Here is a 26,689-nt window from a genome sequence, read left to right as displayed (position 1 = left end):
CCCAGGTGGGGAGCTGTACACGGGGACGACCAACAACTTCCAGGGGACCCAGTCCATCATCTCCCGCAGCCTTGGGCAGCGAGTCACGTTGAAAACGGAACCTTCCTTCAACTGGTTGCAAGGTAGGACGTCGGGCTGAATGGGCGCAGGATTGGCGGCAACGCTGAAGAAGCGGCGGGTGGGGGGGGGGGGGGCTTTGGGGGGGCGGGGTGAGGAGAATCCTTACACTTCCGGGGTCCGTCTACCTCTATTCCCATCCTATTCATGTATTTGTCAAGATGCCCCTTAAACGTCACTATCGTCCCTGCTTCCACCACCTCCTCCGGCAGCGAGTTCCAGGCACCCGCTACCCTCTGTGTAAAAAACTTACCTCGTACATCTCCTCTAAACCTTGCCCCTCGCACCTTAAACCTATGCCCCCTAGTAATCGACCCCTCTACCCTGGGGAAAAGCCTCTGACTATCCACTCTGTCTACACCCCTCATAATTTTGTAGACCTCTATCAGGTCGCCCCTCAACCTCCGTCGTTCCAGTGAGAACAAACCAAGTTTATTCAACCGCTCCTCATAGCTAATGCCCTCCATACCGGGCAACATCCTGGTAAATCTCTTCTGCACCCTCTCTAAAGCCTCCACATCCTTCTGGTAGTGTGGCGACCAGAATTGAACACTATACTCCAAGTGTGGCCTAACTAAGGTTCGATCCAGCTGCAACATGACTTGCCAATTCTTATACTCAATGCCCCGGCCAATGAAGGCAAGCATGCCGTCTGCCTTCTTGACTACCTTCTCCACCTGTGTCGTCCCTTTCAGTGACCTGTGGACCTGTACACCTAGATCTCTCTGACTGTCAATACTCTTGAGGGTTCGACCATTCACTGTATATTCCCTACCTGCATTAGACCTTCCAAAATGCATTACCTCACATTTGTCCGGATTAAACTCTAGACTCGAATGTTGAGGAGAAATGTTCCAGAGACTCACGACCCTCTGAGAGGAAACATTCTCCTTGTCTCCGTGTTAACTGGACAGCCCCCTTTATTTTTAAACAGTGCTCCCCCCCCTCCCCGAGTTCTCGATTCTCCCACCAGAGCCACATCCACCCCCTCAATTACCCCCCTCAGGATCTAACGGTTCCGATTGAGTCACCTCTCACTCTTCGAAACTCCAGCTGGTGTGAGCCTGACCCCTCCGATCTCCCCCCATTCCCGCCCATTCCCGGTGTCAGTCTGGGAAACCTGCTCTGAACGGTTCCCAATGCATCACATCTCTTTACATTTACGCTTGCATCAAATTACCATCGCTGACTCCCCCCCCCCACTACCAACATCCTGGGGGTTACCATTGATCAGAAACTGAACTGGACCCAGCCGTATAAATACTGCGGCTGCCAGAGCAGGTCAGAGGCTGGGAATCCTGCGGAGAGTAACTCACCTCCTGCACCCCCCCCCCCCCCTCCCCCCCAAAGCCTGTCCACCATCGACAAGGACACAAGTCAGGAGGACGATGGGAGACTCCCCACTTGCCTGGATGAGCGCGGCTCCCAACAACACTCGAGAAGCTCGACACCATCCAGGACAAAGCAGCCCCGCTCGATCGACACGCTACCCACCGACATTCACTCCCTCCACCCCCCCCCCCCCCCCCATCCAGGACAAAGCAGCCCCGCTCGATCGACACGCTAACCACCGGCATTCACTCCCTCCACCCCCCCCCATCCAGGACAAAGCAGCCCCGCTCGATCGACACGCTAACCACCGACATTCACTCCCTCCACCCCCCCCCCCCCCCCCATCCAGCACAAAGCAGCCCCGCTCGATCGACACGCTAACCACCGGCATTCACTCCCTCCACCCCCCCCCCATCCAGGACAAAGCAGCCCCGCTCGATCGACACGCTACCCACCGACATTCACACCCCCCACCCCCCCCCCCCCCATCCAGGACAAAGCAGCCCCGCTCGATCGACACGCTAACCACCGACATTCACTCCTCCTCCACCCCCCCCCCATCCAGGACAAAGCAGCCCCGCTCGATCGACAAACGCTACCCACCGACATTCACTCCCTCCCACCCCCCCATCCAGGACAAAGCAGCCCCCGCTCGATCGACACGCTACCCACCGACATTCACTCCCTCCCCCCCCCCCCCCCCCCCATCCAGGACAAAGCAGACCCGCTTCGATCGACACGCTAACCACTGACATTCACTCCCCTCCACCCTCCCCACCCCCCCATCCAGGACAAAGCAGCCCCGCTCGATCGACACGCTACCACCGCATTCACTCCCTCCACCCCCCCCCCCCCCATCCAGGACAAAGCAGCCTCCGCTCGATCGACACGCTACCCACCGACATTCACTCCTCCCCCCCCCCCCCCATCCAGGGCAAAGCAGCCCCGCTCGATCGACACGCTACCCACCGACATTCACTCTCCCCCCCCCCCCCCCAATCCAGGACAAAGCAGCCCCGCTCGATCGACGCGCCAACCACCGACATTCACTCCCTCCACCCCCCCATCCAGGGCAAAGCAGCCCCGCTCGATCGACACGCTAACCACCGACATTCACTCCCTCCACCCCCCCCCCCCCCCCCCCCCCCCCCCCATCCGGGACAAAGCAGCCCCGCTCGATCCACACGCTACCCACCGACATTCACTCCCTCCCCCCCCCCCCATCCAGGACAAAGCAGCCCCGCTCGATCCACACGCTACCCACCGACATTCACTCCCTCCACCCCCCCCATCCAGGACAAAGCAGCCCCGCTCGATCGACACGCTACCCACCGACATTCACTCCCTCCACCCCCCCCATCCAGGACAAAGCAGCCCCCGCTCGATCGACACGCTAACCACCGACATTCACTCCCCCCCCCCATCCAGGACAAAGCAGCCCCGCTCGATCGACACGCTACCCACCGACATTCACTCCCTCCCACCCCCCCCATCCAGGACAAAGCAGCCCCGCTCGATCGACACGCTACCCACCGACATTCACTCCCCCCCCCCCCCCCCCCCCCCATCCAGGACAAAGCAGCCCCGCTCGATCGACACGCTACCCACCGACATTCACTCCCTCCCCCCCCCCCATCCAGGACAAAGCAGCCCCGCTCGATCGACACGCTACCCACCGACATTCACTCCCTCCACCCCCCCCCCATCCAGGACAAAGCAGCCCCGCTCGATCGACACGCTAACCACCGACATTCACTCCCTCCACCCCCCCCCCATCCAGGACAAAGCAGCCCCGCTCGATCGACACGCTACCCACCGACATTCACTCCCTCCACCCCCCCCCATCCAGGACAAAGCAGCCCCGCTCGATCGACACGCTAACCACCGACATTCACTCCCTCCACCCCCCCCCCCATCCAGGGACAAAGCAGCCCCGCTCGATCGACACGCTACCCACCGACATTCACTCCCCCCACCCCCCCCCCCCCCCACCCCATCCAGGACAAAGCAGCCCCGCTCGATCGACACGCTACCCACCGACATTCACTCCCTCCACCCCCCCCATCCAGGACAAAGCAGCCCCGCTCGATCGACACGCTACCCACCGACATTCACTCCCCCCCCCCCCCATCCAGGACAAAGCAGCCCCGCTCGATCGACACGCTAACCACCGACATTCACTCCCTCCACCCCCCCCCCCATCCAGGACAAAGCAGCCCCGCTCGATCGACACGCTACCCACCGACATTCACTCCCTCCACCCCCCCCCCATCCAGGACAAAGCAGCCCCGCTCGATCGACACGCTACCCACCGACATTCACTCCCTCCACCCCCCCCCCATCCAGGACAAAGCAGCCCCGCTCGATCGACACGCTACCCACCGACATTCACTCCCTCCACCCCCCCACCCCCCATCCAGGACAAAGCAGCCCCGCTCGATCGACACGCTACCCACCGACATTCACTCCCTCCACCCCCCCCCCCCCCCCCCCCTCCCCATCCAGGGCAAAGCAGCCCCGCTCGATCGACACGCTACCCACCGACATTCACTCCCTCCGCCCCCCCCCCCCCCCCATCCAGGACAAAGCAGCCCCGCTCGATCGACACGCTAACCACCGACATTCACTCCATCCCCCCCCCCGACGCACAGCGGTAGCCGTGTGCACCGTCTACAAGACGCACCGCGGCCACTCGCCTTCGACAGCACCTTCCAAACCCGCCACCTCTACCATCTAGAAGGACGAGGGGGGGGGGGGCAGCAGACACGTGGGGAACACCGCCCTCCCCCACCCACCTGCAAGTTCCCCCTCCCAGCCGCTCGCCATCCCGACTCGGGAATATATCGGCCGTTCCTTCACTGTGGCCGGAGTCAGAATCCCGGAGCTCCCTCCCTAACAGCACGGTGGGTGTACCTACACCACGTGGCCTGCGGAGGCTCACCCGCCACCTTCCCGGGGGGGCGATTAGGGATGGGGGGTGATAAGATGCTGGCCTAGCTGACGGCGCGCACCACACATGAAAGGGATTTGCCGTTGACGGCACAGACCGGCTTGGCCGAGAATGAGACATCTCGGCCTGCCCCGAATCCCGAGTTTAATCCCCTCCGATTCTGAAGAACCAAGGGACCGGGGCGCCTCCTCACCTTGGCCCTGGCCTGTGCGGAGCCTGCCTCACACAAGCCTGCTGCCCCTGCAGATGTTTCCGTCCGTCGCGCTCACGCCTCGGCCTTCCCTGAAATGCAGGGAGCGTGTCCTGCAATCGACTCCATCGATGCGATTGAAGATCAGGTTGGGCAGTTCAGAGAGTCGTTGCAATCGAAATAACTTTCCTGTTAAACCGGAAAGTGAAATGGTTAAGGCACGAATTGATCCGTGGCCGTCACAGAGAACCTCAGCACGGTTAACCCTTCCCTCACAAAGATTCCTCCGGAAAACCTTGCTCCGACATTATTCCATCAGAAGCGAATTGATTCGGTAGCCAGGCCCCACGATCCCATGGCAACGTGCAAGGCCCAAATTGAACCGATTAGGAATACCGCAGTTCAATTGTATCACGCTCACAGAACGCCTAGCAGTCTCTCAGTCTTTGCCCTGACACCGGCCTCTAAATAGGATGGGAAGAGAGGGATATGGACCCCGGAAGTGGAGGAGATTTTAGTTTAGACGGGCAGCATGGTCGGCACACGCTTGGAGGGCCGGAGGGCCTGTTCCTGAGCTGTACTTTTCTTTGTTCTTTATTTTTTGTTCAGTGTCAGCCCCTCGCAGGCCTCTGAGTGGGAACCCCGCAGGTTCGAACCCCATGCCAGAGACTTGAATGAATAAAGCCAGGTTGTAGGCCGGGTGCTGGAACTGAGGGAGCGCCGCACTGTGGGAGGGTCAGTACTGAGGGAGTGCCGCACTGTGGGAGGGTCAGTACTGAGGGAGCGCCGCACTGTCAGAGGGTCAGTACTGAGGGAGTGCTGCACTGTCAGAGGGTCAGTACTGAGGGAGTGCCGCACTGTGGGAGGGTCAGTACTGAGGGAGCGCTGCACTGTCAGAGGGTCAGTACTGAGGGAGTGCCGCACTGTCAGAGGGTCAGTACTGAGGGAGTGCCGCACTGTGGGAGGGTCAGTACTGAGGGAGTGCCGCACTGTGGGAGGGTCAGTACTGAGGGAGCGCCGCACTGTCAGAGGGTCAGTACTGAGGGAGTGCCGCACTGTCAGAGGGTCAGTACTGAGGGAGCGCCGCACTGTCAGAGGGTCAGTACTGAGGGAGCGCCGCACTGTGGGAGGGTCAGTACTGAGGGAGTGCCGCACTGTCAGAGGGTCAGTACTGAGGGAGTGCCGCACTGTGGGAGGGTCAGTACTGAGGGAGCGCCGCATTGTCAGAGGGTCAGTACTGAGGGAGTGCCGCACTGTCTGAGGGTCAGTACTGAGGGAGTGCCGCACTGTCAGAGGGTCAGTACTGAGGGAGCGCCGCTCTGTGGGAGGGTCAGTACTGAGGGAGCGCCGCACTGTGGGAGGGTCAGTACTGAGGGAGCGCCGCACTGTGGGAGGGTCAGTACTGAGGGAGTGCCGCACTGTGGGAGGGTCAGTACTGAGGGAGTGCCGCACTGTGGGAGGGTCAGTGCTGAGGGAGCGCCGCACTGTCAGAGGGTCAGTACTGAGGGAGTGCCGCACTGTCAGAGGGTCAGTACTGAGGGAGTGCCGCACTGTCAGAGGGTCAGTACTGAGGGAGCGCTGCACTGTCAGAGGGTCAGTACTGAGGGAGTGCCGCACTGTCAGAGGGTCAGTACTGAGGGAGTGCCGCACTGTGGGAGGGTCAGTGCTGAGGGAGCGCCGCACTGTCAGAGGGTCAGTACTGAGGGAGCGCCGCACTGTCAGAGGGTCAATACTGAGGGAGTGCCGCACTGTCAGAGGGTCAATACTGAGGGAGTGCCGCACTGTAGGAGGGTCAGTACTGAGGGAGCGCCGCACTGTCAGAGGGTCAGTACTGAGGGAGCGCCGCACTGTCAGAGGGTCAATACTGAGGGAGTGCCGCACTGTCAGAGGGTCAATACTGAGGGAGTGCCGCACTGTAGGAGGGTCAGTACTGAGGGAGTGCCGCACTGAGGGAGGGTCAGTACTGAGGGAGTGCCGCACTGTCAGAGGGTCAGTACTGAGGGAGCACCGCACTGTGGGAGGGTCAGTACTGAGGGAGTGCCGCACTGAGGGAGGGTCAGTACTGAGGGAGTGCCGCACTGTAGGAGTGTCAGTACTGAGGGAGTGCCGCACTGTCAGAGGGTCAGTACTGAGGGAGCGCCGCACTGTGGGAGGGTCAGTACTGAGGGAGTGCTGCACTGTCAGAGGGTCAGTACTGAGGGAGCGCCGCACTGTCAGAGGGTCAGTACTGAGGGAGTGCTGCACTGTCAGAGGGTCAGTACTGAGGGAGCGCCGCACTTTGGGAGGGTCAGTACTGAGGGAGCGCCGCACTGAGGGAGGGTCAGTACTGAGGGAGTGCCGCACTGTAGGAGTGTCAGTACTGAGGGAGTGCCGCACTGTCAGAGGGTCAGTACTGAGGGAGAGCCGCACTGTCAGAGGGTCAGTACTGAGGGAGTGCCGCACTGTCAGAGGGTCAGTACTGAGGGAGCACCGCACTGTGGGAGGGTCAGTACTGAGGGAGCGCCGCACTGTCAGAGGGTCAGTACTGAGGGAGCACCGCACTGTGGGAGGGTCAGTACTGAGGGAGCGCCGCACTGTCAGAGGGTCAGTACTGAGGGAGCGCCGCACTGTGGGAGGGTCAGTACTGAGGGAGTGCTGCACTGTCAGAGGGTCAGTACTGAGGGAGCACCGCACTGTCAGAGGGTCAGTACTGAGGGAGTGTCGCACTGTCAGAGGGTCAGTACTGAGGGAGTGTCGCACTGTCAGAGGGTCAGTACTGAGGGAGAGCCGCACTGTGGGAGGGTCAGTACTGAGGGAGTGCTGCACTGTCAGAGGGTCAGTACTGAGGGAGTGCCGCACTGTGGGAGGGTCAGTACTGAGGGAGTGCCGCACTGTCGGAGGGTCAGTACTGAGGGAGTGCTGCACTGTCAGAGGGTCAGTACTGAGGGAGTGCCTCACTGTCAGAGGGTCAGTACTGAGGGAGCGCCGCACTGTGGGAGGGTCAGTACTGAGGGAGCACCGCTCCATGTGTCCTCCTCCAGTCAGTCACCTCCCGACAATCTCTCCCCCTCAGATCCGACGTTTGTGGGCTCCACCTTCATGCCGGAGGACGAGGGCGACAAGATCTACTTCTTCTTCACGGAAACCCGACACAAGTCTGACCTGCTGCAGAGGATGAGTCTGTCACTGGTGGCGCGAGTGTGCAAGGTGAGGGAAACTCCGCTGCAGCGTCGCCTCTCCGGCGTGACGTGAAGGACCCGGCCGGAATGTCGGTGCGCGGTAGGCCGAGCGGTCGATGCCACATCAGCCAAACGTGTCCCCGTTGTTAAAATGCCTTCCCCTGCATTGGAGGCTGCTAACCCATGCTAGCTCGGGTAACACTCACCTGTGCTGCTGTTCTGGGCTATCCTGCAGGCTAACCTGTATCTGAGCTGAAGTCAAAGTCAGTTTACTGTGTGAAGGGGAGTACGGGGAAAGCGCAGGAGAATGGCACAAAGCCATGATGCCCGCTTGGAGACCCGATGGGCTGAATGGCCTCCTTTCCCACCCGTAACAATTCTGTGATGTCTACGCATTCTCCTGTCACGGCATCCGGATCAAACCCCAACTTATATTAGGAAATCGGACGTGGACCCCAACAATCTTTCAATTTGAAAACCGCGAGGAAAGGCTATTTCTCCCCGGGAGCGATTCCGTGGACAAATAGGAGACCTCTTGCATTAAAACAACCTTTACTTTTGATCAAGGATTAACCCCATTAACATCCAAAAATCAGCTTTCAATTTGCAGTTCTTTAAAAATAATAAAGAAAGGTCTTTATTCTTCCCCATCTACTTCTAAATTTGCAATTGAGCAAAATCCACACCCACAGCTCAAATGCCACTTATTAATAAAGTTCTCACTCAGTGGCTGCCAGATTTATTCATAAAGTCCTTGGGAGAGAAGGTTTCCTGAGCCGGTCTGAGAAACGCACCTCCTTTCCTCAGTATGAAAATGAGACGGTAAACAGCAGACACAGGGGCAGGGCTGAAAACGAGACTAAAAACAGCAGACACAGGGGGCAGGGCTGAAAACGAAACTAAAAACAGCAAACACAGGGGCAGGGTTGAAAACGAAACTAAAAACAGCAGACACACGGGCAGGGCTGAAAACGAAGCTAAAAACAGCAGACACAGGGGCAGGGCTGAAAACGAAACTAAAAACAGCAGACACGGGGGCAGGGCTGAAAACGAAACTAAAAACAGCAGACACGGGGGCAGGGTTGAAAACAAAACTAAAAACAGCAGACACAGGGGCAGGGCTGAAAACAAAACTAAAAACAACAGACACAGCGGCAGGGCTGAAAACGAAACTAAAAACAGCAGACGGGGGCAGGGCTGAAAACAAAACTAAAAACAACAGACACAGGGGCAGGGCTGAAAACGAAACTAAAAACAGCAGACACAGGGGCAGGGCTGAAAATGAAACTTAAAAACAGAGGACACAGGGGCAGGGCTGAAAACGAAACCAAAAACAGACCTAGCCCCTCCCATGAGTGACATCACAGCCTGCCTAGCTGTTAACCCCTTAATAACAGCTTTAGGAGATATATAATCTGACGACCTTAGCCTAAGCCCTTTCAATAACATTACTGTGACAGACCCAGATAACAATGTCGATAAATATTTCCTATATTCATCACACCCTATGGTTGAATAGAGGGAAGTTGATTACACAGTGATATTGGCGCTGGACTTGCAATACAGAGGCCATGGGGTAATTTGAATTCAATAATGATTAAAAGTTTAACGATGACCACAAATCGTTGTAAAAATCTGGTTGACTAATGACTCCTGTGGAGAGCAAAATCTTCTGCCCTTATCCCCCCCCGTCTGGCCCACATGTGAATCCAGACCCCCTCACCCATACACACAGCAATGTGGTCGATTCTCAACAGCCCCCTCTGTGATGTCCTGAGCGTGACGCTCCATTCAAGGGGTAATTAGGGATGGAGGTTGGGGTTCCAGGTGGCACTGTTGCCTCACGGCGCTGAGGACCCGGGTTCGATCCCGGCCCCGGGTCACTGCCCGTGTGGAGTTTGCACCTTCTCCTCATATCTGCCAAAGTTGTGCAGGGTAGGTGGATTGACCACGCTAAATTGCCCCTCCAAGCCCTGGTCAGCGCAACGTGCACCGTATGCTGTTGGAGAGTTGGAAGAAAGGAAGGTAATGTGGGATGGAGAGCTAGGAAGGGAGGGCCAGGGAAGCCATCGTTGAAAATCGGAGGTTTTGAGGCATTTCTGACTGTGGTGCAGACTAACCGAACTTGCCTTGCTGCCCAGGACGACGTTGGTGGAGAACGAGTGTTGCAGAAACGGTGGACCACCTTCCTCAAGGCTCAGCTGCTGTGTTACCTCCCCGAGGACCAATTCCCATTCAACGTCCTCCAGGACATGTTTGTCTCTGAGAATGAGGAAGGGTCAGTGTTCTACGGAGTCTTCACTTCCCAGTGGTAAGCCAAGCATCGGTCTTTGTGGTCCAGTGTGGTCAGTCGTCTCGTTGAACGTGTTAACCAGCAGGAGTTAATGGCCGAAGCATGTCTGGCACCGGCTGATTTGCTTTTGATTTGATTTATTGTCACCTGTACAGAAGTACATATTTTTCAGCGGCCGAGGGAACGTACACAGTACGTACATAGTAGGCAAAAGAATAATCAACAGAGCACATTGGCAAATGGTAGATCGACAAACAGTGATTGGTTACAGTGGGGAACAAGGGGCCAAACAAAGCAAATACATGAGCAAGAGTAGGGTGTCGTGAATAGTGTTCTTACAGGGAACAGATCAGTCCGAGGGGGGAGTCGTTGAGGAGTCTGGTAGCTGTGGGGAAGAAGCTGTTCCTATGTCTGGATGTGCGGGTCTTCCGACTTCTGTACCTTCTGCCTGATGGAAGGGTCTGGAAGAAGGCAATGTCTGGGTGGGAGGGGTCTCTGATCATGCTGTCTGCCTTCCTGAGGCAGCGGGAGGTGTAGACAGAATCAATGTGGGGGTGGCAAGCTTGTGTGATACGTTGGGCTGAGTTCACCAAACTCTGCAGTTTCTTGTGATGCAGCTGGATAAGATGCTCTCTATGGCACATCTGTAGAAGTTTGTGAGAGTCGATGCAGACATGCCGAATTTCTTTAGCTTCCGGAGGAAGTAGAGACGTTGTTGGGCTTTCTTGACTGTTCCATCAACATGAGTGAACCTGGACACCCAATAATATCCATCACCCAATGATAGCCATCACCCAATAATATCCATCACTCAATAATATCCATCACCTAATCATATCCACACCCAATAATAGCCATCACCCAATAATATCCATCACTCAATAATATCCATCACCTAATCATATCCACACCCAATAATATCCATCACCCAATAACACCCATTACCTAATCATATCCACACCCAATAACATCCACACCCAATAATATCCTACACCCAATAATATCCATCACACAATAATATCCACACTCAATAATATCCATCACTCAATAATATCCATCATCCAATAATATCCATCACCCAATAATATCCACACTCAATAATATCCATCACTCAATAATATCCATCACCCAATAATATCCATCACCCAATAATATCCACACTCAATAATATCCATCACCCAATAATATCCATCACCCAATAATATCCATCACTCAATAATATCCATCACTCAATAATATCCATCACCCAATAATATCCACACTCAATAATATCCATCACCCAATAATATCCATCACCCAATAATATCCATCACTCAATAATATCCATCACCCAATAATATCCATCACCCAATAATATCCATCACCCAATGATATCCACACCCAATAATATCCATCACTCAATAATATCCATCACCCAATAATATCCACACTCAATAATATCCATCACCCAATAATATCCACACTCAATAATATCCATCACCCAATAATATCCATCACTCAATAATATCCACACTCAATAATATCCATCACCCAATAATATCCATCACCCAATAACATCCATCACTCAATAATATCCATCACTCAATAATATCCATCACCCAATAATATCCACACTCAATAATATCCATCACCCAATAATATCCATCACCCAATAATATCCATCACCCAATAATATCCATCACCCAATAATATCCATCACCCAATAATATCCATCACCCAATAATATCCATCACTCAATAATATCCATCACCCAATAATATCCACACTCAATAATATCCATCACTCAATAATATCCATCACCCAATAATATCCACACTCAATAATATCCATCACCCAATAATATCCACACTCAATAATATCCATCACCCAATAATATCCAACACCCAATAATATCCACACCCAATAATATCCACCACCCAATAATATCCAACACCCAATAATATCCACACTCAATAACATCCATCACCCAATAATATCCATCACCCAATAATATCCACACCCAATAATATCCACACCCAATAATATCCATCACCCAATAATATCCATCACCCAATAATATCCATCACCCAATAATATCCACACCCAATAATATCCATCACTCAATAATATCCATCACCCAATAATATCCACACTCAATAATATCCATCACCCAAACTATCCATCACCCAATAATATCCATCACCCAATAATATCCACACCCAATAATATCCATCACCCAATAATATCCATCACCCAATAATATCCATCACTCAATAATATCCATCACTCAATAATATCCATCACCCAATAATATCCATCACTCAATAATATCCATACTCAATAATATCCACACTCAATAATATCCATCACTCAATAATATCCATCACCCAATAATATCCATCACCCAATAATATCCATCACGCAATAATATCCATCACCCAATAAAATCCATCACCCAATAATATCCACACCCAATAATATCCACACCCAATAATATCCACACCCAATAATATCCATACTCAATAATATCCACACTCAATAATATCCATCACTCAATAATATCCATCACCCAATAATATCCATCACCCAATAATATCCATCACGCAATAATATCCATCACCCAATAAAATCCATCACCCAATAATATCCACACCCAATAATATCCACACCCAATAATATCCACACCCAATAATATCCATCACTCAATAATATCCATCACTCAATAATATCCATCACCCAATAATATCCACACCCAATAATATCCACACTCAATAATATCCACACCCAATAATATCCATCACCCAATAATATCCATCACTCAATAATATCCATCACCCAATAATATCCACACTCAATAATATCCACACTCAATAATATCCATCACTCAATAATATCCATCACCCAATAATATCCATCACCCAATAATATCCATCACCCAATAATATCCACACTCAATAATATCCGTCACCCAATAATATCCATCACTCAATAATATCCATCACCCAATAATATCCATCACCCAATAATATCCATCACCCAATAATGTCCATCACTCAATAATATCCATCACCCAATAATATCCATCACCCAATAATATCCACACCCAATAATATCCATCACCCAATAATATCCATCACCCAATAATATCCATCACCCAATAATATCCATCACTCAATAATATTCATCACCCAATAATATCCATCACTCAATAATATCCATCACCCAATAATATCTATCACCCAATAATATCCATCACTCAATAATATTCATCACCCAATAATATCCATCACTCAATAATATCCATCACCCAATAATATCTATCACCCAATAATATCCACACCCAATAATATCCACACCCAATAATATCCACACCCAATAATATCCATCACCCAATAATATCCATCACCCAATAATATCCACACCCAATAATATCCATCACCCAATAATATCCATCACCCAATAATATCCATCACTCAATAATATCCATAACTCAATAATATCCTTCACCCAATAATATCCATAACTCAATAATATCCATCACCCAATAATATCCATCACCCAAGAATATCCATCACCCAAGAATATCCATCACCCAATAATATCCATCACCCAATAATATCCATCACTCAATAATATCCATCACCCAATAATATCCATCACTCAATAATATCCATCACCCAATAATATCCATCACCCAATAATATCCATCACCCAATAATAACCATCACCCAATAATATCCACACTCAATAATATCCATCACCCAATAACATCCATCACTCAATAATATCCATCACCCAATAATATCCATCACTCAATAATATCCATCACCCAATATTATCCATCACTCAATAATATCCACACCCAATAATATCCATCACCCAATAATATCCACACCCAATAATATCCACACCCAATAATATCCATCACCCAATAATATCCATCACCCAATAATATCCATCACTTAATAATATCCATCACCCAATAATATCCACCACCCAATGATATCCATCACCCAATAATATCCATCACCCAATAATATCCATCACCCAATAATATCCATCACCCAATAATATCCATCACCCAATAATATCCATCACCCAATAATATCCATCACCCAATAATATCCATCACCCAATAATATCCACGCCCAATAATATCCACACCCAATAATATCCACACCCAATAATATCCATCACCCAATAATATCCATCACCCAATAATATCCACGCCCAATAATATCCACTCCCAATAATATCCATCACCCAATAATATCCATCACCCAATAATATCCATCACCCAATAATATCCACACCCAATAATAGCCACACCCAATAATATCCATCACCCAATAATATCCATCACCCAATAATATCCATCACCCAATAATATCCATTACCCAATAATATCCACACTCAATAATTTCCATCACCTGATAATAATCCATCCAGCTGTCATTGAACAGCTTCTTTACAGATTGCAACACCCAACTTTCAACGATCTACAAAGCAAATCCAAACATTAACCATGCAATACAATTTAACGTCAAAGACCCAATATCAGCTGCGACCCCATTTTGCAGAATAATCGTGACAAACACACTTCACCAGATTATTGGAGTGACATTTTGAGGTGGGAGTAGATGCCGGAATAAAAAGCTTTGAGAAATATTGAATCATTCTCCGAGGGCAGGGGACGAAACGCGATGAATTGCATTCGGACGATGTGCTTAAGGATCCTACCCTGGCGACAGATTGCACAACCCGATGGGGGAGAGCGTGTCCTGCATTCCCCTGGCTGTTGGGCAGTGATGTTATCCACGCCTTTCCTTCCGTTGTAGGTTCCGTGGTGTATCCAATAGCACCGCAGTGTGTGCCTTTACTTTAGATGATATTCAGAAGGCGTTCAACGGGCGCTATAGGCTGCTGAACAGAGAGACACTTACTTGGTCGTTATATCCCGCTGAAAATTTGGAACCGAGACCTGGAGCTGTGAGTTATGTTTCCTGTCGATGAAGCGATTCCTCCTTTTCTAATAAATGCCGAGGTGCCGACCTGCGAGTTGCAGTCTGGGTATTTCGAGGTACATATTCGGCCATGACCAAATCGTGGGGGAGATGGGGCGCCCCAGATGTGTGCTGGGAGGGGGATTCCCTCCAGCGATTCCCGGGTAGGGGTCTGCGCAAACGTCTTCTGCCTGATTACCGTGGTCAGGAGCCGTCCCAAAGTGCGGGAACATTCGGATGGTCCTGCCTGACTTGGACAGGTAGTAAGTGTCAGAGAATTCGATGGGGTAGAGAGGTCTAAACTTCACGCCTGGGAAAGGGGTCAATGAGGGTGGCACGGTGGCGTAGCGCTGCTGCCTCCCGGCGCCGAGGTCCCAGGTTCAACCCCGGTCACTGTCCGTGTGGAGATTGCACGTTCTCCCCGTGTCTGCGTGGGTTTCGCCCCCCACAACCCAAAGATGTCAAGGTAGGTGGATTGAACATGCCAAATTGCCCCTCAATTGGAGAAATTAAAAAGAAACAACAAAAAAATAAAGGCGTCAATAACTAGGGGGAACAGATTTAAGGTCGGGGGCGGGAGGGGATTTGAGGAGAAACCCTTTTAACCCAGAGGGCGGTGGGGAATGGGGAACTCGCTGCCTGGTAGGGTGGCCGAGGCGGAAACCCTCACAACATTTAAGAAGCATTTCGACGGGTCTTTGAAACGCTGTCGGCACACACGGCTACGGAGCAAGTGCCGGGAAACGGGATCAGAATAGACAGGTGCCTGAGGGCCGACACAGGCCCGATGGGACGAAGGGCCACTTTCTGTGCTGTGAAAACACTTGGAGCTAATTAAAACCATTTCCTACTTCTGGGTAACTATCGGATACCCGTGGCTGATCACCCCCCCCCCCCCCCCCGCCGAACGAAGCACCTCTCACGGAATCCTTCCCCACTGCCGGATTTTGACCCCCTCATCCTCAGCTCTGATTCCCCCGCCCCGATACTCACCCCAGGGTCCCACCCCCCACTCGCCCATCTATACCAGTGAGCTGACGCGCCGGACCGCCAATCCCCCAACAACGCCCCCCTCCGAGCAGAACCCCCCCCCACCCGGAAGTCTAACCCCTCTGATGCACAATCAATGGACACGAAACGTAGATAAAGTCCGACCGATAGGCTTTAAAGCACAAGAAGTGGACCCGGCAGCAGACGTGCAGAAGAATGGCGGCCTGCCGGGGGGACACGGGTTCTTATACCCCGCCTCGTAGGCGGAGCTACCCACCTCTCAGCCCATCGGCTGAGAGGCACATGACATACCTGGGCCAATGGGCAGCGAGTCCTCTACACCAATGGCAGCTCACACTCCCAGGTACCGTAAGACCCCTAGTCATACTACCACACCCTCCCCATCCACTGATCCCCTGAAGTCCAACTCCGGCCCCCACCCCCTCAACCCCCGATGACCTGCCCCTCCCCCTCAGCCCCACCCCCACCTCACCCCCACAACAGGATTAGACGCAGAGTAGAGAAGTTCTGCGTCAATTCCTCTCGCCTCTCAATGGCCGCGGTTCTGTTCTCTCCGATTCCTCACCTCTCGCTCTCTGCGACCTCCATCTCCGCAGTGCAGCACCAAGCCGTCGATGGATTCGACCCTGAACCTGGTGAAAGGCCTTTTCATGATGGATCAAGCCGTGCAGCCCGCAGGCCGTCGACCACAGCTGGTGAATCTGAAGGAGCAGTACGTCAAGATAGCCGTGGACACGGTCCGCTCCCTCAACTCAGCGAGGCACAGAGTGATGTTCCTCATCACGGGTGAGCACAACTCTCTGACAAACAGCAAAATGCAATCAACTGCCTCATTTACTTATCTTGTGAGAATCAAGGTAGGAGCTGAACGCAAATAAATGCCAGGAATCAAACACTCCCAGGACAGGTACAGCACGGGGTTAGATACAGAGTAAAGCTCCCTCTACACTGACCCCATCAAACACTCCCAGGACAGGTACAGCACGGGGTTAAATACAGAGTAAAGCTCCCTCTACACTGTCCCCATCAAACACTCCCAGGACAGGTACAGCACGGGGTTAGATACAGAGTAAAGCTCCCTCTACACTGTCCCCATCAAACACTCCCAGGACAGGTACAGCACGGGGTTAGATACAGAGTTAAGCTTCCTCTACACTGTCCCCATCAAACACTCCCAGGACAGGTACAGCACGGGGTTAGATACAGAGTAAAGCTCCCTCTACACTGTCCCCATCAAACACTCCCAGGACAGGTACAGCACGGGGTTAGATACAGAGTAAAGCTCCCTCTACACTGTCCCCATCAAACACTCCCAGGACAGGTACAGCACGGGGTTAGATACAGAGTTAAACTCCCTCTACTCCCAGGACAGGTACAGCACGGGGTTAGATACAGAGTAAAGCTCCCTCTACACTGTCCCCATCAAACACTCCCAGGACAGGTACAGCACGGGGTTAGATACAGAGTAAAGCTCCCTCTACACTGTCCCCATCAAACACTCCCAGGGCAGGTACAGCACGGGGTTAGATACAGAGTAAAGCTCCCTCTACACTGTCTGCATCAAACACTCCCAGGACAGGTACAGCACGGGGTTAGATACAGAGTAAAGCTCCCTCTACACTGTCCCCATCAAACACTCCCAGGACAGGTACAGCACGGGGTTAGATACAGAGTAAAGCTCCCTCTACACTGTCCCCATCAAACACTCCCAGGACAGGTACAGCACGGGGTTAGATACAGAGTAAAGCTCCCTCTACACTGTCCCCATCAAACACTCCCAGGGCAGGTACAGCACGGGGTTAGATACAGAGTAAAGCTCCCTCTGCACTGTCCCCATCAAACGCTCCCAGGACAGGTACAGCACGGGGTTAGATACAGAGTAAAGCTCCCTCTACACTGTCCCCATCAAACACTCCCAGGACAGGTACAGCACAGGGTTAGATACAGAGTAAAGCTCCCTCTACACTGTCCCCATCAAACACTCCCAGGACAGGTACAGCACGGGGTTAGATACAGAGTAAAGCTCCCTCTACACTGTCCACCTCAAACACTCCCAGGACAGGTACAGCACGGGGTTAGATACAGAGTAAAGCACCCTCTACACTGTCCCCATCAAACACTCCCAGGACAGGTACAGCACGGGGTTAGATACAGAGTAAAGCTCCCTCTACACTGTCCCCATCAAACACTCCCAGGACAGGTACAGCACGGGGTTAGATACAGAGTAAAGCTCCCTCTACACCGTCCCCATCAAACACTCCCAGGACAGGTACAGCACGGGGTTAGATACAGAGTAAAGCTCCCTCTACACTGTCCCCATCAAACACTCCCAGGACAGGTACAGCACGGGGTTAGATACAGAGTAAAGCTCCCTCTACACCGTCCCCATCAACACTCCCAGGACAGGCACAGCACGGGGTTAGATACAGAGTAAAGCTCCCTCTACACTGTCCCCATCAAACACTCCCAGGACAGGAACAGCACGGGGTTAGATACAGAGTAAAGCTCCCTCTACACTGTCCCCATCAAACACTCCCAGGACAGGTACAGCACGGGGTTAGATACAGAGTAAAGCTCCCTCTACACTGTCCCCATCAAACACTCCCAGGACAGGTACAGCACGGGGTTAGATACAGAGTAAAGCTCCCTCTACACTGTCCCCATCAAACACTCCCAGGACAGGTACAGCACGGGGTTAGATACAGAGTAAAGCTCCGTCTACACTGTCCCCATCAAACACTCCCAGGACAGGTACAGCACGGGGTTAGATACAGAGTAAAGCTCCCTCTACACTGTCCCCATCAAACACTCCCAGGACAGGTACAGCACGGGGTTAGATACAGAGTAAAGCTCCCTCTACACTGTCCCCATCAAACACTCCCAGGACAGGTACAGCACGGGGTTAGATACAGAGTAAAGCTCCCTCTACACTGTCCCCATCAAACACTCCCAGGACAGGTACAGCACGGGGTTAGATACAGAGTAAAGCTCCCTCTACACTGTGGGAAGTGAGGCGGGGTATTGGGTTGGGGGCTGTCTCCGCTGTCGTGCCCGATCTGACTTTGCTCTCTTCCCTCGCCAGCCCGCGGCTTCCTGCACAAGGCCCTGAACGTGAATGCCGCCCCTCACATCATCGAGGAGATCCAGCTGTTCCCGGACCCCCAGACAGTGCACAGCCTGCTGCTCTCGTCCGAAAAGGTCAGCGCCCCTCACCCCCACCCCCCCCCCCCCTCCCCCCGCCTCTCTCTCTTAGCCGCCAGCCGTGAAGGCAGCTGTCGTTCAGTCAGGGAGCGATAGCTCACCTCCACCTCCCTGGGGGCCGGCCTCTCAACCCCGCCGACAGGGAGCTCCATGCGGAGGTTCAGCGCGTTGCCATGGCTTTGATAGTAACAACAGTCGGGCAGGATGATAGCAACTGGCATCAAGTAAAATTAACCCAGGTTGAAGCTCGATTCCAAATGCTGAACCTGTCCTGGGAGCGTTTGATGGGGACAGTGTAGAGGGAGCTTTACTCTGTATCTAACCCCGTGCTGTCCCTATCCTGGGAGTGTTTGATGGGGACAGTGTAGAGGGAGCTTTACTCTGTATCTAACCCCGTGCTGTACCTGTCCTGGGAGTGTTTGATGGGGACAGTGTAGAGGGAGCTTTACTCTGTATCTAACCCCGTGCTGTCCCTGTCCTGGGAGTGTTTGATGGGGACAGTGTAGAGGGAGCTTTACTCTGTATCTAGCCCCGTGCTGTACCTGTCCTGGGAGTGTTTGATGGGGACAGTGTAGAGGGAGCTTTACTCTGTATCTAACCCCGTGCTGTACCTGTCTTGGGAGTGTTTGATGGGGGCAGTGTAGAGGGAGCTTTACTCTGTATCTAACCCCGTGCTGTACCTGTCCTGGGAGTGTTTGATGGGGACAGTGTAGAGGGAGCTTTACTCTGTATCTAACCCCGTGCTGTACCTGTCCTGGGAGTGTTTGATGGGGACAGTGTAGAGGGAGCTTTACTCTGTATCTAACCCCGTGCTGTACCTGTCCTGGGAGTGTTTGATGGGGACAGTGTAGAGGGAGCTTTACTCTGTATCTAACCCCGTGCTGTACCTGTCCTGGGAGTGTTTGATGGGGACAGTGTAGAGGGAGCTTTACTCTGTATCTAACCCCGTGCTGTACCTGTCCTGGGAGTGTTTGATGGGGACAGTGTAGAGGGAGCTTTACTCTGTATCTAACCCCGTGCTGTACCTGTCCTGGGAGTGTTTGATGGGGACAGTGTAGAGGGAGCTTTACTCTGTATCTAACCCCGTGCTGTCCCTGTCCTGGGAGTGTTTGATGGGGACAGTGTAGAGGGAGCTTTACTCTGTATCTAACCCCGTGCTGTACCTGTCCTGGGAGTGTTTGATGGGGACAGTGTAGAGGGAGCTTTACTCTGTATCTAACCCCGTGCTGTACCTGTCCTGGGAGTGTTTGATGGGGACAGTGTAGAGGGAGCTTTACTCTGTATCTAACCCCGTGCTGTCCCTGTCCTGGGAGTGTTTGATGGGGACAGTGTAGAGGGAGCTTTACTCTGTATCTAACCCCGTGCTGTCCCTATCTGGGAGTGTTTGATGGGGACAGTGAAATGAAATGAAAATCGCTTATTGTCACGAGTAGGCTTCAAATGAAGTTACTCTGAAAAGCCCCTAGTCGCCACATTCCGGCGCCTGTTCGGGGAGGCTGTTACGGGAATCGAACCGTGCTGCTGGCCTGCTTGGTCTGCTTTCAAAGCCAGCGATTAGCCCTGTGCTAAACAGCCCCTAGACAGGGGACAGGGGACAGACATGGGGACAGTGTAGAGGGAGCTTTACTCTGTATCTAACCCCGTGCTGTCCCTGCCCTGGGAGTGTTTGATGGGGACAGTGTAGAGGGAGCTTTACTCTGTATCTAACCCCGTGCTGTAGCTGTCCTGGGAGTGTTTGATGGGGACAGTGTAGAGGGAGCTTTACTCTGTATCTAACCCCGTGCTGTACCTGTCCTGGGAGTGTTTGATGGGGACAGTGTAGAGGGAGCTTTACTCTGTATCTAACCCCGTGCTGTACCTGTCCTGGGAGTGTTTGATGGGGACAGTGTAGAGGGAGCTTTACTCTGTATCTACCCTGTGCTGTACCTGTCCTGGGAGTGTTTGATGGGGACAGTGTAGAGGGAGCTTTATTCTGTATCTAACCCCGTGCTGTACCTGTCCTGGGAGTGTTTGATGGGGACAGTGGAGGTTTATTCTGATGAAACGTGTTGTTCAGACCTGTGACCAACCCCGCGTCCGCTCTGTTTCACCCCAGGGGCTGCTCTACGTCGGATCGTCGATCGGGCTGCTGCAGGTTCCTGTCTCCAACTGCAGCGCGTACCCAAGCTGTGGACAGTGTGTTCTGTCCAGAGATCCGTACTGCGCCTGGGACCCCCGGAACGGGGCCTGCAAGGAGACGCGAAGCCGGGAAGACACGTGAGTACGCCCCACCACCCCACCCCGGCAGAGGGTTCCGTCCCCGACACCCGGCCGCACGTCTCGCCGGCTCACTCTGTCCCGGGTTTGGCTTACCCGCAGGCGGACCGAGGGCGTTTCCGTGAAGCGGAATTGTGGGCCTGGATCAGCCGGCCTGCGATTGGACTCTGTGCGCGTGCCATACGGGCGGCGGGATGGCACAGCGGTTAGCACTGTTGCTTCACAGCTCCGGGGTCCCGGGTTCGATTCCCCGCTGGGTCACTCTGTGCGGAGTCTGCACGTCCTCCCCGTGTCTGCGTGGGTTTCCTCCGGGTGCTCCGGTTCCCTCCCACAAGTCCCCGAAAGACGTGCTTGTTGGGCGGATCGGACGTTCTGAATTCTCCCTCTGTGTAACCCGAACAGGCGCCGGAATGTGGGGACTAGGGGCTTTTCGCAGTAACCTCATTGCGGTGTTACTGTCAGCCGACCTGTGTGACACTGATAAAGATGATCTGAATGAGCGATGTTGCGGAGGCTGAGCCAGATAAAGTTGGCCACTCGGAGTCGCCTGCTGCATCTCTCTCTCCGCTGTCCCCATCGTTTCCTCTCCCAGGGGTTCCCCTCGGCCAACGTCTGTCTCCTTCTGTGCCCCCCCCCCCCCCTCTGTGCGTGCCGCCCCCTCGCCCTGCCCACCACCGCCCCCTCCCTCCGCTATGTCTCCGTGCCCCACTCAGTCTCCAACCCTGTACGTTCACACTGTGTCAGCCGGGGATTCAGACGTGCTCCGCCTGAGATGCGCTTTTCCTTTTTTTCCAAGGCGTGGCTGGCTGCAGGACATTGAGAACGTGGCCGCTGCCCTAATCTGCTCTCCGCCCGCTCGCCCAAGGATGCACGCCCCCAGGGACATCCCACAAGGTTTGTTCAACCACTCAATTGTGCTCGAGAAAGACGCTGCAGACAAGGAGATCTGCTAAGTCTGTGCCTGACTGCATCTGTGTGTCTGACTGCGTATCTGTGCATGTGTGTGTGTGTGCATGTGTCTGTGCATGTGTGTGTCTGTGTCTGTGCATGTGTCTATGTGTCTGTGCATGTGTGTGTCTGTGTGTGTCTGTGTGTGTCTGTGCATGTGTGTGTGTGTGCATGTGTCTGTGCATGTGTGTGTGTGTGTCTGTGCATGTGTGTGTGTGTGCATGTGTCTGTGCATGTGTGTGTGTGTGTCTGTGCATGTGTGTGTGTGTGTCTGTGCATGTGTGTGTCTGTGCATGTGTGTGTCTGTGTGTGTCTGTGCATGTGTGTGTGTGTCTGTGCATGTGTGTGTGTGTGTCTGTGCATGTGTGTGTGTGTGTCTGTGCATGTGTGTGTGTGTGTGTCTGTGCATGTGTGTGTGTGTGCATGTGTCTGTGCATGTGTGTGTGTGTGTCTGTGCATGTGTGTGTGTGTGTCTGTGCATGTGTGTGTCTGTGCATGTGTGTGTCTGTGTGTGTCTGTGCATGTGTGCATGTGTCTGTGCATGTGTGTGTGTGTGTCTGTGCATGTGTGTGTGTGTGTCTGTGCATGTGTGTGTGTGTGTGTCTGTGCATGTGTGTGTCTGTGTGTGTCTGTGCATGTGTGTGTGTGTCTGTGCATGTGTGTATCTGTGTGTGTCTGTGCATGTGTGTGTCTGTGTGTGCCTGTGCATGTGTGTGTGTGTCTGTGCATGTGTGTGTGTGTGTGTCTGTGCATGTGTGTGTCTGTGTGTGCATGTGTGTATCTGTGCATGTGTGTGTGTGTCTGTGCATGTGTGTGTCTGTGCATGTGTGTGTCTGTGTGTGTCTGTGCATGTGTGTGTGTGTCTGTGCATGTGTGTATCTGTGCATGTGTGTGTCTGTGTGTGACTCTGCATGTGTGTGTGTGTCTGTGCATGTGTGTGTGTGTCTGTGCATGTGTGTGTCTGTGTGTGTCTGTGTGTGTCTGTGTGTCTGTGCATGTGTGTGCCTGACTGCATGTATGTGTCTGTGCGTGTGTGTCTGACTGCGTGTGTGTGCGTCGTGCATGTGTGTGCCTGACTGCTTGTATGTGTCTGTGCGTGTGTGTGTCTGACTATGTGTGTGTCTGATTGCATGTATGTGTCTGACTATGTGTGTGCGTGTGACTGATTGCATGTATGTGTCTGTGCGTGTGTGTGTCTGACTATGTGTGTGTCTGATTGCATGTATGTGTCTGACTATGTGTGTGTGTGTGCCTGACTGCATGTGTGTCTGTGCGTGTGTGTGTCTGACCGTTGTCATAATATACACCAGTATATCATGGTGCAGACACACACTGATGGACACACACAGGGACCAATCAACATGTACAAACACCGCAGCCAATCACCAGTTAGAATACACACACTATAAAGGCAGAGGGCTCCACGGTTCCCGCTCATTCTGGGTGCTGCCTCTCAGTGTAACAAGAACTCATCCAGCCCAGCACAGACTCTCACAACGAGCTGAGAGAATCAACTGGTTCAGTTAAGGCTTAGGCCTCTAGTTCAAGTTAGCATCATTTAGTCCCACAGTCATCGTGTGTTAGTTAGTTAGACATAGTTAATAAAACTGAGTTGAACCTTCATCAGTGTTGGAAGTGTCTATTCATCTCCTCCAAGTCTACACTAGCCAACACTTCAACCGTGAGTGTGTGTCTGATTGCATGTGTCTGCGCATGTTGGATTTGGATTGGATTGGATTGGATTTGTTTATTGTCACGTGTACCGAGGTGCAGCGAAAAGTATTTTTCTGCGAGCAGCTCAACAGATCATTCAGTACATGGGAAGAAAAGGGAATAAAAGAAAATACATAATAGGGCAACACAAGATATACAATGTGAATACATAGACACCGGCATCGGATGAAGCATACAGGGTGTAGCGTTAATGAGGTCAGTCCATAAGAGGGTCATTTAGGAGTCTGGTGGCAGCGGGGAAGAAGCTGTTTTTGAGTCTGTTCGTGCGTGTTCTCAGACTTCTGTATCTCCTGCCCGATGGAAGAAGTTGGAAGAGTGAGTAAGCCGGGTGGGAGGGGATCTTCGATTATGCTGCCCACTTTCCCCAGGCAGCGGGAGGTGTAGATGGAGTCAATGGATGGGAGGCGGGTTCGTGTGATGGACTGGGCGGTGTTCACGACTCTCTGAAGTTCCTTGCGGTCCTGGGCCGAGCAGTTGCCATACCCAGGCTGTGATGCAGCCCGATAGGATGCTTTCTATGCTGCATCTGTAAAAGTTGGTACGGGTTAATGTGGACATGCCGAATTTCCTTAGTTTCCTGAGGAAGTATAGGCGCTGTTGTGCTTTCTTGGTGATAGCGTCGACGTGGGTGGACCAGGACAGATTTTTGGAGATGTGCTCCCCTGGGAATTTGAAACTGCTAACCATCTCCACCTCGGCCCCGTTGATGCTGACAGGGGTGTGTACAGTACTTTGCTTCCTGAAGTCAATGACCAGCTCTTTAGTTGTGCTGGCATTGAGGGAGAGATTGCTGTCACTGCACCACTCCACTGGGTTCTCTATCTCCCTCCTGTATTCTGACTCGTCGCATGTGTGTGTCTGACTGTGTGTGTGTCTGTGCATGTCTGTTGTGGTGATATGATCTGCATACTCGTCTGCCATTGGGCCAGAACGTCGGCTTACCATTGGCCTTGGTCGGTCATGTGCCTCTCGACCGATTGGCCGAGAGGCTGAGTTAACCACGCCTCTATTAACGAGGTATAAATGCTCAGACGCCTGACGATCGTCCCTTTCCCCTGTAGACGATCGCAGAGCTGTGTTCTAGTCAATTAAAGCCAGACTTTGGTAAATCACTCGCCTCGCGTGCAATCGATGGTACATCATCTGTATCTGCATGAGTGAGTCTGACTGCATGTGTGTGTGTCTGTGCACGTGTGTGCGTCTGTGCATGAGTGTGTGTCTGTGCATGCGTGTGTGCGTCTGTGCATGAGTGTGTGTCTGTGCACGTGTGTGTGTGTGTCTGTGCATGAGTGTGTGTCTGTGCATGTGTGTGTGTCTGTATCTGTGTGTGTGTGTCTGTGCATGTGTGTGTGTCTGTGCATGTGTGTGTGTGTCTGTATCTGTGTGTGTGTGTCTGCATGTGTGTGTGTCTGTGCATGTGTGTGTGTGTCTGTGCATGTGTGTGTGTGTCTGTGCATGTCTGTATCTGTGCGTGTGTGTGTCTGTGCATGTGTGTGTGTGTGTGCATGTGTGTGTGTGTGTGTGTGTGTATATGAGGTTGGTTTAGCCAATCGTGTTCACCTATTGATTTCTTTCACAGATCCCGCAATTGTGAAGACGGTCTGTTCAGACTCTGTGGTCACCCTGAGCTGCCGAGCCAACTCAAACCTGGCACAGCGGAGCTGGAAGCACGAAGGGCAAAACGCGTCGGCATTAGACGTGACCAGCGACCCCACCGGCCTGACCTTCCTCGCCACCCTCCGGCACCAGGGTCGCTGGGAGTGCTGGGCCACAGAAAACAACTTCCGGACACTGGTGGCCAGCTACTCGCTCCAGGTCAGCGACTCCAACTCCCCGCCGCCCGAAGGGGGTCAGCAGCCACAGGCAGACGCCTCCGCCCAGACCTACTGGAGCCAGCTGGTGCTGGTCAGTGTGCTCTTTGGCCTGTCCGCCACGGCGGTGGCCACCTTCGCCGTGTACACCCACTCGCAGAAGCTGAGGTCCAGGAGGAAGGTTCGGGCCAGCAGCTCGGCCAAGGCCGGGAGCGACGCGGCCAGCGCAAGCTGCCCAGAGACCGCCCCCTTGGATAAAGGGCCGGCCAGCAACGGGAGTTGCCGGAACCTGGGGGACCAAGAGGGTGGCGGGGGAGGCCCGTCCGGCGGAGGGCAGGAGGCGCCGGGGGGTCACGCGGCCGGCTCGCGACCCCACAGAACCTAAAATTCGGCCAACGCTCTTCCGCCAGTGGAATCGAGGGAGGGGGGGGGGGGGGGGGGGGGGGGGGCGGCCGCCCGGTGCTGAACTTCCTGCGCGCGTGGAAGGGGTGACGTCGCACTTCGGTCGATGTTGCGATGAGGAACGAGCGAGACGGGGAGAGGCAAACGCACGGTCGAGCGTATAACCCGGGGTTGGGTTCCCCACCCCCCAACAGGGTACCTCCAACCCCCTTCGTGCGGCCCATACCCCCTCGCCCTTGCATTTCGGTCTTTGTAATGTTCTGTCACCGCATCGTGGAAGAGGAAACAGGCGCCCTCTTCATTT

General features: G+C 53.1%; 1 protein-coding gene across 1 annotated transcript; it reads left to right on the top strand.

The window, feature by feature from the left end:
* On the top strand, window positions 1-26,386 carry LOC119958662 (semaphorin-4D-like). The gene is made up of 9 exons (XM_038787225.1): window positions 1-122; window positions 7,642-7,775; window positions 9,889-10,058; window positions 14,858-15,008; window positions 16,630-16,819; window positions 19,116-19,231; window positions 21,330-21,490; window positions 22,287-22,384; window positions 25,752-26,386. Exons 2-9 carry the CDS (start codon window positions 7,668-7,670, stop codon window positions 26,366-26,368), a joined length of 1,611 nt encoding a protein of 536 aa, XP_038643153.1. The 5' UTR covers window positions 1-122; window positions 7,642-7,667; the 3' UTR covers window positions 26,369-26,386.
* The last annotated feature ends 303 nt before the right edge of the window (window positions 26,387-26,689 follow it).

Source organism: Scyliorhinus canicula, chromosome 30, assembly GCF_902713615.1.
Source record: "Scyliorhinus canicula chromosome 30, sScyCan1.1, whole genome shotgun sequence".
NCBI lineage: Eukaryota > Metazoa > Chordata > Chondrichthyes > Carcharhiniformes > Scyliorhinidae > Scyliorhinus > Scyliorhinus canicula.
Note: the sequence above shows the minus strand (reverse complement) of the source record. Positions and strands in the feature narration are given on the sequence as shown.